The 12,108-nt window shown below is 49.7% G+C and overlaps 1 protein-coding gene across 1 annotated transcript in view; it reads right to left on the bottom strand.

Annotated features, from left to right (window-relative positions):
* The window catches only part of NID1 (nidogen 1), an 85,299-nt gene extending 73,843 nt beyond the window's left edge, over nt 1–11,456 (bottom strand). Inside the window, exon 1 of the mRNA XM_047826005.1 lies at nt 11,135–11,456. Within this exon, the coding sequence (XP_047681961.1) occupies nt 11,135–11,359 (225 nt within the window). The 5' untranslated portion in view covers nt 11,360–11,456. The remainder of the gene's footprint in view (nt 1–11,134) is intronic.
* Nucleotides 11,457–12,108: the final 652 nt, after the last annotated feature.

Here is a 12,108-nt window from a genome sequence, read left to right as displayed (position 1 = left end):
CATAGTTAGACAGCAGTGATGGTCGCACATTTCCTGAATATACTAAAAATCACTGAATCGTATACTTTAAAGGGGTATATCTCAATAAAGCTGGTATTTAAAAAAATCAAGGAGGTATATAAAATCAGGGGGTAGTTGTATATACACGTATGTTTGTAATTTGTGAATCTCTCTGCAAGGAGATAAAAAAAACAACAACTCATGAATAGTGATTGTCTCTAGGGAGGGCAGTATGGGGCTGGAGGCCAGGGTGGGAAGATTTCCCTGTTCTCTGTTTTTACAATTTTCTTTTAACCATTCGCATTGTCTTCCTATTTCCAGAATTACTTTTAAAATAAAATTCTACATGCTTTCTAAAGAAAAAAAATGTTTAACCTGAATTATTTTCAAGATTGCCAGTTTTCAGAAAATACAGGGATGGAATAACATACATAGAAATGGTCATTACATTACATTACATTACACAGAAATGGTCAAATGCAGAAGGTGGGGCATTCTACGGGACAACAGGCAGTGATTCTTGAATAGGCTGATGACTCAAAAGGGGGAGGTCAAGATTAAAACAGACTACAGAGATGCAGTCAAATGTAATGCTTGTCTTTCTTTAAACCCATCTGAGTAAGTCTAGCTATAAAGGAAAGCTTTGGGAACATTGGACAGCTGTGATATGGACTGGATACAAACGGATAACAGGGAATTATTATTGATTTTGTTATGTATGATAATAGTAGGCTGGCTATATAGGGAAATGCTCTTTTCGTTTTAGGAATGGACACTAAAATAGTGATGTAAGTCACAAGGACTGTAATTTACTTTGGATACATCAGCAAAGGGAAATTAACGAAATAAATAGGGAAAACGGCTCACAACTGTTACATTTAGGTAATGTGCCTATGGGTGCTCATGATATTTTCTCCCTTTTATGTGTGTGTTTGAAACATTTATAATTAAAAATTAAATAAAGAAAAAAATTTACCTGAGGACAAAAGCAGTTTAGAGACTTGCTCCCTAGGGGCTAAGAACCAACTTTTCTCACAAGTAATGCAGTGGTGAGTGGGGTCACGCAGGGGTGGGTAGTGCAGTGCACTGGCGGGTAATCTGATCAGTGTGAGTGGGGTCACACAGGGGTGAGTAGTGCAGGCAGTGGCGGGTAATCTGATCAGTGTGAGTGGGGTCACACAGGGGTGAGTAGTGCAGGCAGTGGCGGGTAATCTGATCAGTGGTGAGTGGGGTCATGCAAGGGTGGGTAGTGCAGTGGCGGGTAATCTGATCAGTGGTGAGTGGGGTCACGCAGGGGTGAGTAGTGCAGTGGCGGATAATCTGATCAGTGGTGAGTGAGGTCACACAGGGGTGGGTAGTGCAGTGCAGTGGTGGGTAATCTGATCAGTGGTGAGTGGGGTCACGCAGGGGTGGGTAGTGCAGTGGCGGGTAATCTGATCAGTGGTGAGTGGGGTCACGCAGGGGTGAGTAGTGCAGTGGAGGATAATCTGATCAGTGGTGAGTGAGGTCACACAGGGGTGGGTAGTGCAGTGCAGTGGTGGGTAATCTGATCAGTGGTGAGTGGGGTCACGCAGGGGTGAGTAGTGCAGTGGCAGGTAATCTGATCAGTGGTGAGTGGGGTCACGCAGGGGTGAGTAGTGCAGTGCAGTGGTGGGTAATCTGATCAGTGGTGAGTGGGGTCACACAAGGGTGGGTAGTGCAGTGGCGGGTAATCTGATCAGTGGTGAGTGGGGTCACGCAGGGGTGAGTAGTGCAGTGGCGGATAATCTGATCAGTGGTGAGTGAGGTCACACAGGGGTGGGTAGTGCAGTGCAGTGGTGGGTAATCTGATTAGTGGTGAGTGGGGTCACGCAGGGGTGGGTAGTGCAGTGCAATGGCAGGTAATCTGATCAGTGGTGAGTGGGGTCACGCAGGGGTGAGTAGTGCAGTGGCGGATAATCTGATCAGTGGTGAGTGAGGTTACACAGGGGTGGGTAGTGCAGTGGCGGGTAATCTGATCAGTGGTGAGTGAGGTCACACAGGGGTGGGTAGTGCAAGTGGTGGGTAATCTGATTAGTGGTGAGTGGGGTCACGCAGGGGTGGGTAGTGCAGTGGCGGGTAATCTGATCAGTGGTGAGTGGGGTCACGCAGGGGTGGGTAGTGCAGTGCAGTGGTGGGTAATCTGATCAGTGGTGAGTGGGGTCACGTAGGGGTGGGTAGCCTCATGCCCTAGTGAGCTTCATGAGAGCAGAGACCATGTGTGATGCCACTCATCACAGCTGCCCCATAAACCCAGCCCAAAAATCTATACAGAACAGAGACTGATAAAATGCTGTCAAATTGATGGGGTTTGGGATGAAGGTAGGGTTCGCAGCTGACACCCAAGAAAGAATTCTTGAAGATGTCTTTGGTGCGAAAAGGCGACTGTATTAAAGCATGGGGACAGGACCCACAGGCAGAAAAAGCTGGCAGGTAACTGATTATATACCTTCAGGTTGGGAGGGGGTTAGGTAAGTCTCTGAGGTATTTTGGAAGCGACGTTTCCAGGAACTTGAGGCGCTAGGTGCTGTTAGGAAAACGCCATTTATTGCCATTTAGTAAAACCTCAGTCATGAGACCCTTCAGATGGATACCAGGGGCCATAAGCTTGGAGTATGATTGCCAGCATACATCTTGGGGGATTTGGGATAAAGGAAGTTTCCAAAGGAATTATTATATGTTAAAGCAGACTCACAGGATCCTGAGGGGTCAGGATAATGTTAAGCCAAGATGCCCTTTTGCCCCAGCGAAGTGTCATCATCAGGGCAGCTGAGCTCCTAGAGGGAGGTCACCCTGCCTGTTTCAAGCACTTGTCTATGGGCTGTAGGCTGTAAGAGAATTTAATTTTTCATTTGCCTTAGTTTCCCACATCACCATGCAAGCCCTTAAACCCCTTTCCTTTGTTCTTGGGCAGCCAGGAGCCTCTGGGGAATATCACACATATTCCACGTGGGGAGCGAGGGGGCCAGCCTGTATTCTTCCCTCGGCTCGCATAATGCTCCCTCATCAAAATGAATAAATGCAAAAAGGAAAGGAAGAACATGCTGTCTTACATGGCATAGTATAAAGACCGCAGAACTCAGAGTCGGAAGATCCAAGTTCAAGTTCCAGCTCATACTTATGAACTGAGTGAACCATGACAAGTCCCTTAGCTGCACGTGGCAGTTTCCTCCCCTGTGATACAAAGCTCATCCCATGATGCACCTGAGCCACCCTGCAAAGCGGCATGTCTCAAGTGAGCTAACACAGGAGCAGGCCTCCTCGTTCCCACCTTCCAAATGGGTCTGGAACCCACCGCCCTCATCCACACACCACCTCTCCTCTGGCCCCTGGCAGCAGGCCTCTCTGGCTCTGAAATTCACTCTCTCTCCTCCACCTTGCCCCCCAAAATCCTCTGGCTGGAAGGCAGCGTAATTTTTTAAAAACTTTTAAAAACCAGGGGCACCTGGGTGGCGCAGTCGGTTAAGCGTCCGACTTCAGCCAGGTCACGATCTCGCGGTCCATGAGTTTGAGCCCCGCGTCAGGCTCTGGGCTGATGGCTCGGAGCCTGGAGCCTGTTTCCGATTCTGTGTCTCCCTCTCTCTCTGCCCCTCCCCTGTTCATGCTCTGTCTCTCTCTGTCCCAAAAATAAATAAACGTTGAAAAAAAAATTAAAAAAAAATAAATAAAAAAAAATAAACTTTTAAAAACCAGACTACTTACAAGGGAAAATGTCAACACACACAGAACAGCGTAACGAACATCCATATACTCATCAATCAGCTCCCACAATTACCAACATGCTCCACTTTCCGTTTTACCAATTCCTCCCACGCATGAGCATATTTTTTTTAAATCTTTTAAATGAAATCTCAGACATCAAATTATTTCACCTGTCAATATTTCCATATGTATCTCTTCTAGAAGAGCAGTATGTCTCAAAGATGTCCTTTTATGGCCACTTTGTTTCAATCGGGACACAAGGTGCTCCCCCTGGCATTTGGTTCACATGTCTCTTAAACCTAATCTTTTAATCTATAGGCTTCTCCCCCTCACGCTTCTTCTTCTCCCATGCTGTCTATTCCTTAAAGAAAGTGGGAATCTTTTAGAAATAAATCATGTAACTCATCTGCTTAGAAATGTCTAACGGCATCCAGCTGATGATAAACGCCTAGGGTTCATTCATTCATTCATTCATTCAATAAATCGTAACAGAGCACCCACTATGTGCCACAGGCCACTAGTGAATGGGGGAAATGCGGGTGAATATGGCAAACCAGACCCTGCCTTCACAGGGCTCAGACTCTAGTGGAAAAGAGAGCCAACAAACAGGTAAACTAATAAATGAACAACCTGGTTTTAGGTGGTGATGCATGCCATGATGTAAATAAGACAGCATGCCGAAAAAAAAAAATCACAAATGGGGGTCTGCGTGTGAGCAGAGGCTGCACAACAGGAAGGCGTAGCCACAGAACAGCGGGGCCTTGTGTCCTAGGCAGAGGGAAACCAAGCACCAAGCATGACAAGCTGGCTGTGGTGGGGAGAGAAAGCAAGCTGGTGTGGCCGGAGCCTGGCCGGTGAGAACAGGGTGAGGGATGGGGGCGGAGACACCTGCTGGACAGGGCCACAGGAGGCTTTGGGAGCGTGATGGGAAGTCTGGATGTCGTGGAGAGCGAGGGAAACCTTTCGAGGGTTTCTGACCTGGGGGTGACAAGGTCTGATATAGCTCTCAAGGGTCTGCGGCCACTGCCCTAGCTCACAGTGCCTTTCATTCCTGTGACATTACATACTCCTTTTCTCTACACTCATGGTCTCATGCACAGTAACGTGCACAGTCCTGCCCACCTGCCATTTTCACAGGCCTCGCCTCTACTCATCCTGTAGCTCCAGCGGGGTTGGGAAGGTTCTCCTGACCCCTCCATCTAGCTCAGGTGCCATCACGGTATCCGGGCTTCTCTTTCATAGCACTTGTCACAGGGGCAACTGGTCAATTATGGGTATAATCATTGGTTCAATGTCTGCCTTCCCCAGCAGACTATAAGCTGAGAACAGAAACTGATCTTGTTTCAATCTGTATCTCTGAAGCCTAGCACCATGCCTGGCATATTAGGCAATAAATTGTTTGTTGAGTGAATGGATGGCATATCTTCACATTGCACTGAATTTTATGAGAAAAAATATCCACTGTCTTGAAATAGAAATGCACATATTCAACCCCTGGTCACTCAAAAAATATTAAAAATCTAAGATAAAACGGAGCTCAGAGATAATCTTGTCAAATCTCTTCATTTTAGAAAAAACAAGACCAGAAACAACATGAGGGTGAGAAATGAAGTGATTTGACCTCAGCTATAAGTTGATCAACAGGGGTACCTGGCTGGCTCAGTCGGTAGAGCATGTGACACTTGATCTCAGGGTCATGGGTTCAAGTCCCAAATTGGGTGTAGAGATTACTTAAAAATAAAGTCTTAAAAAAAAAAAAAGTTGATCACCATAATGACTCAGTTTCATTTTAGTCCCAACTAGAAATTAATAATCCTGTAAGTATTCTATTATTCAACCAGGGCCTCTGCCAGACCATGGGGCACCTTTGGGCAAATCAAATGCAGGTGTCCTTTCCTGAGTGGCCCCAGTCCCAGGCTGAGGTTTAGGGCTTGGTCAGTGGCCTGTGGGATGGGCTCCAGCTCTCACTGCCCCCTTGGTCATGGCCCTTGTGCAGCAAACAACCTGTAGACCCTAGGCGCTGGCCCTGGGCTCAACCAACAGATTCATAAACTTCCCATGTGCCAGTAAGCATGTCCCTTCTATGGGTAACAGCAACGGGAATAGGATCTGATCTCTGGGAGTGGGGCAGGCCACCTCTCGACTAGGATGGGACCCTGAATGCCCTCCTAGCAAACTGGGGCCACTGCTCTGGGCTGCCACCTCCAAGGAAAGTCATGGGACTATGTTGAACATGGAGAAACATCTATTTAACTTGAAGTTTTCTGTGAAAGAGCTTAAAAGAAATGTCAAACACGATTAAGAAGGGGAGGCTGAGGGATGCCTGGGTGGCTCAGTCAGTTAAGCATCTGACTCTTGGTTTTGGCTCAGGTCATGATCTCCGGTTTCATGAGGCCGAGCCCTACGTTGGGCTCTGCACTGACAGTGTGGAGCCTCCTTGGGATTCTCTCTCTCTGCCCCTCCCCCTTCTCCTCTCCCTGCGTGTGCCTGCACGTGCGCTCTCTCTCAAAATAAACTAAAAAAAAAAAAAAAAAAAGGAAAGGCTGAAAAAGCTGAGAGTAAAAAAAAAAAAAAAAAAACCCATTCAGAAGAGCAGCACAAATGTTTTGAGAACACACACTGAAAATGAAATCTGCCAAAAGAGCCAAGCAATTAATTTCTCGAGCAGGAGTGCTAAGGTTAATGCGGTGGGTGCAAGCGTTCAAACTGCAGGAACAATGGGCAAGAGAACGGAGGCCATGGCCATCTGGTTAAGTGGATGCTAACTGAGGGGTATGAACCTTGACAAGATTTCCGCCCTGATGGACCAAGGCCAACACCAATGTGCAATGCTGGATGTTTCTATGCAGCAAATGGTAGGCACAGGAGTAGCACCACTACCCTAACAATACTGCAAAACCAAGTACATATGCGGCTGCAAAAAATGACCCATGAAGCTGGCCTCAATGTCCACATGGACAACCACCACAAGGTCAGATAGGTTCTGCAGATAGGTAGGTTGCTTCCCAGGGAACAGGATGAGCTATCACAGCCTGGCTCCTGATCAAGAGTAATTTAAAGAACAGGTGCTTCTGTTAATTTCACTTGCTTCTGAAATGTGTTGTGTGTTTATATAGATAAGTTGCACTTCAATTACTCTAAGAAAGCTGTGTATGGCCAGAAAGCTTAAATACTATTTGGATGGAATGCTTTCTCCTGCCTTGCTGTATTTCCCAACGCATTAAGAAATACCAGGGAGTTTTCACCTTGACAGATTTGATGATTGGTTATGTGTAAAAGTACAGGGGCATATTTTTGTAGATGCCTTTGATAAAGCTAGCATCAGCTTGTTACATATGAGACATCTTTTCTCAAAAGTTACATCAACTGTATAGCACCAAAGTAGTACAGAATCAAGTGTAGAATAAAAGTTTGGGGCTTTTTCAAAAAAGACACAATCTCTGCTCTCAATGAAGAAGAAAGCCCGCAGTTTTAGAGCACATTACTACATGATAAGCTGTCTAAATACATGAATTCAGTGAATGTTCACAACTCCATGAGAAAGGCAATGATGTTTCCGTTTTGCAGATGAACAAAATAAGGCTTTCAGAGGTTGGATAACTTACCCAGGGTCCACAATAAGTAAGTGGTAGAACAGAGATTCAAGCCCACACGTATTGGGCTCCAGAGACCCCACTCTTGCCGCATTACCTACTGATACTCCCGTTGAACAGATTAAGTTATGTAAACATTTATCAATATACTAAGCTCCAAACCAGACAATATTGGAGTTACAGAAGAGTTCTAAGGACTGAGGGGTGAATGCAGTCTACAAGTACCGGTCAGTTAGGAAGGAGGAAGGGCCTAGAGAATGGGAGAGAATCTGAGAGGTTAAGAGATGGATAAAGTGGAAGAATGAAAGAATGAGGAAAAGGCCAAAGTGAGACATATTCTACTGTCTTAGAAGTGTTAAGGCAAAGCTGGAAATGAAGCTAGAATGGTAGGATGAGGCCCTGAATCCAGGTCAAGGAGTCCAGGGTCCTCTGAAGTCAGGATGGAGGGAGGGCACTAAAGAAATTGAACATCAGGGCACCTGGGTGACTCAGTCGGTTGAGTTTCCGACTCTTGACTTTAGCTCAGGTCCTGATCTCACAACTGGTGAGGTTGAGCTCCTCGTAGGGCTCTGGCTGACAGCATGAAGCCTGCTTGGGATTCTCTCCCTCTCTCTCTCTGCCCCTCCCTCGCTTGAGTGCACAAGCGCTCCCAAGCCCCTTCTTTTTCTCAAAAAAAAAAAAAAAAAAAAAAAAGAAAGAAAGAAAAGAAAGAAACAACACTGTTGGAAAGTGTCACTGCAACAGGACAAGAAAGATACAGAAGCAAGGGCCTTCTGTGAAGGTGAAATGGGGAACTGATCACCGTGTTACTCAAACCAATGGGCAACTCTTCAGTCCTCACCTTTTGTGCCCATTTAACCTTGGTGGTTCACTCCCTCCTCCTTGAGACACTTTCCTCATTTGGCTTCCAGGACTCCACTTCCTTTTCATTTCCTCTCAACTCACTGGCCACATCCTGTCAGTCTCCACGGCTGACTCCTCCTCTTTTCCCTGACCAATGGAGGCTCCCTTGGACCTCTTCTCTATTTGCATATACTCCCCTGCAGGGGTCACTTTAGTTCTGTTTTAAATACCATCTATGTGCCAATGATTCCCAATTTATACCTAAAGCCTAGGCTTCTCTTCTAAATTCCTGATTCATATACCTACTCCATCCCAGACCCTTTACATTAGGTAGTATATCACCTCCTGATATATAATTTACTTACTATGTTTGCTGTTTGTTTTCTTGGTCCCACTCCCCTGCTAGAATGTAAACTCCCTGAAGATAGGATTGTTTTGTTCACTTGCATTTTGAGTGCCCTAAATAGTGCCTGGTACATAGTAGGCACTTGGAAGGTATCTGTGGAATAAATGAATAAAAAGAAGGGGTAAGGCAGCCTCAAAACAGTGTAAGAACCCGCATAAGGTACTATGAACAAGGAAAAGCAAGTAGTAAAAGTATCCGAGGGGAGGAGGGAGGTGAGTGATTTTCACTTTGCCACGTGGAATCTGAAGTGACAGATGGGCATTTGGGTGGAAACATCTGGTAGGATTTTGGAATTCTGGAACCAGTGTTTATTATTATTTCTTCATCTGAAAAGAAGGAGGAGCTGTTTTGAGGATTAAATTGACACATGTGGTTATACTCACCCAATACTTTCCCTTCTCAGTGAATGTTCATATTCCTAGCCAAGTGCCCAGGACCGTGCAGACCATCTAGCTCAGACACACATCCCTGTCCATCCACCTTTTACTCAGGGCCATCACACAGTAGATGCCCCTCAGTCCTGGGAACGCAGCCCTCCAATGTGGGCCCTCTTTGAGGATTGCCTCCATTGAAAAACTGCTTGGCCCAGGATTACGCTTCCTTCCAAGGCAGCCCTTACCCGTGACTGATGGCTGCAAGGGCACAGAGACGGAGCCCTCTCAGGCACATTGGAGACAGCTCGAGACACCCCACCTCCAGAGCTCCCAGGGAGCTGGCTGAGACCTTTGCTGGCGGCTCAGCCTCTGCTCAGTTCTTCACCTCCCTGCCTCCGTAAGTGTGGAAGTGAGGAGCCCTCCCCCAAGAAATAACCTGCTGGCTAATCTCCATTTCACAGTCAGCTTCCTGGGAACCCTTGGGGGAGGGGCGGGGGGGGGGTGCAGCTACAACCAAGAGAGCTCCGGGATTCTTTCTCCCTGAAATGCAGAGTAAACCCAAATAGACCTGGAGGGTATGGCTTGACAGGAATCGTTTTTTTTCAGCAATAGATTTTCTAGGTCTTTAGAATGTAATGTGGTTAGTCTGATGCCACAAGTGAAGGAGGGCAGGAGGTCTCAAATTTAACACAGGGGTTCTGAACTTGGGGCTCATGAATAGAATTCGGTGTGTCTGTTAAGAAGGGAAAAAGAGAAATTTTATTTTTATTTTCAATAACTCCTAAGCGATATTTTAGCATTTCCTTCCATTATGAATGCAGGCAACAAATCATGGTAGTAGGAACTCTTAATGACCTTGCCACCAATAGGAGTCACTGATATTCCCATTTCACGTTTTAGTCATTGTACGTGTCCTCAAACACTGTTCACAGTCCTCATGATCTTGAAAGTTCAGTAATTACCTGACCCTCCCCCCACCACTCTTACACCTTATATTTAAAATGGCTAAAAATACACACGTTACTTCATACAATTTCTAATATTTGTATCTGTATTTGAACACAACTGATTTCCTTGGCAATCCTGCGGATGCTATTCTATGTAATTAAAAAATCTTATTCTAAGAAGGGGTCCGACAGGCCTCACCAGACGGCCCACGGAGGTCAGCCCACAAGGGCAGCACTCTCTGTGGGTGGAGACTTGAAAGGCTCCTTCTTTTTAGGCAAAGCCGACAAGCTCCACGTGGGTGTTGTCCAAGGCACGGTCTGCGCCGGCCAGGCGACGAGCACAGCCATTTCAAGGGCAGGACAGGCTCCCGCCGCTGTTTGCGCTGTTCCCCCCACTTATGGAATGCGCACAGCTTTATATGAAATCCACATGGTGCGCGGCTGGGAAAGGCGGCGGCACGGAAGGACTTTACCAAGTTGACAGCGTCCCCGGGCCCGGCCAGTTCTGAGAAGCCTCCAGAGAACTAAAGGCCACCTGGGCCCGCTCCCCCTTTGGGGCCCCCCATGGTGACAGTGCTCTGCTACAGGAAACTGGATCATCGGGTCGCCCTGCTTTCCCAGCGCTAAACTCTGGACTGAAACGAGCTCAACTGGAGAGCAGAAACATTGCCAAGACATATCCGGAGTCCACACTCACACATGCAGGCTGTCGGCTAAATTCCCGGGGCAGAGGCCGGGTTTGGCGGTCTTTTCCTGACCCGGCACCTACGGAAGTCCCAGGGCCCGCGCGCCGCCTGCGACCCAGCTCTCGCCTTTGCCCGAGTCCCGCCGGACCGGGTCCCGTCCCCAAGGGAACAGGACAATAGCGAGACGCGGACCGACTTCCCGGCGGCGATGCCGCCCACAGCCGCCGGAGAGGAAACTCCGCCCGGGGTCCCGGGGTCCCGGGGTCGGGAGGGCGCGCGCGGGGCCGCGCAGACGGGACGAGCCCCCCAGACCCGCGTGCTCCTCTGGCGACAGTGACCAGGCGGCGCGGAGACGTCGGCGGGCCCGGCGGGGGCGGGAGGCCAGGAGACCCAGCGCCGCGCCCCGCGCCCCCGCGCCCAGCGGGTCCCGGTCCCCGCCCACGACGCCCACGTCCGTCCGGCCCCGCGGACGACCCTGCCAGCCTCGGCCTTCCTTCCGACCCCGGCTCGGCCCCCACGCCCTCCTCCCCGACGGCCCCCACCGCCTGCCCCGGGTCGCACTCACGTAGACCGAGTTGATGTCGGATTTGTCGAAGAAGCGGAGCGCCCGCCTCAGCTCCAGGGCTGGGGAGACTTGGTCATCCCCAGCCTCCAGCTCCAGGTCCCCGTGTCCCGGGCCGAACGGAAAGAGCTCCTGGCGGCTCAGGCAGCCCCCGGGCCCCGCCAGGAGCAGCTGCAGCAGCAGCGCCCGCGTCCACGCAGCCCCGCTCCGGCGGATCGCGGCCAGCATGTTCCCGAACTGCAGTCCCGCAAACCTAGCGGCTCGGCGGACACGGCCGAGGAAGGCGGAGACGTAACCGGACGCCCCTCCGCAGCCCCTCCACGCCTCCCGCCTGCCTCCCGGCGATCCCACCCCTGGAAATAGGGGAGGGGAACAGGGGAGAGGGAGAGGGCCCCGCCCCGTCCACAGGGCGCGCCGCCGAGGCTGCCCAATGGCCGCGAGGGGGAGGGCGTGGGCGAGGGGCGACAGCGAAACCCCCCGGCGGTTCCGGCAGCGTCACCCTCGACCCCTGCGGGGTCTTGGGCGCTGGTGGCCCGAGGTTCCCGAAACCAGCCCGGTTGCCTCCGAAGAGCAGAGCTTGGGACTTTGCACCACTGTCCCCGGGTCAGGGCTAAGTGGGAGGGCGGGCTACGTGGAAACGTTCTGGATTCAGGAACACAGCCCAACCCAGGGCTGCTCGGGGGCGTCCGGAGGTCGGACTCACCGGGTCACGCCCCAGTTAGAGGAGGGGGTAGGTGCTGGGAATTAGCAAGCAGGGACTGGACCAGGAGCATGTTCCTGAACACATCCATCCAGATTTTCAGCGTTATTCAGTGCGGGCGGGATCCTTTGCCTGGTGATGTGGACGTTCGGCCAAACATGGGGTCCTACCCGCGAGACAAACTCACGAGTGTATAAAATAATTCAGTGTCAGGTGGGTGGGGTCCCCAAGTGATAAAGGGCAGTAGGGCCGGAATAATTGCCCAAGGAGAGCTTCC

This window comes from Prionailurus viverrinus, chromosome D2, assembly GCF_022837055.1.
Source record: "Prionailurus viverrinus isolate Anna chromosome D2, UM_Priviv_1.0, whole genome shotgun sequence".
NCBI lineage: Eukaryota > Metazoa > Chordata > Mammalia > Carnivora > Felidae > Prionailurus > Prionailurus viverrinus.
This window is presented reverse-complemented; position numbering and strand designations above follow the sequence as displayed.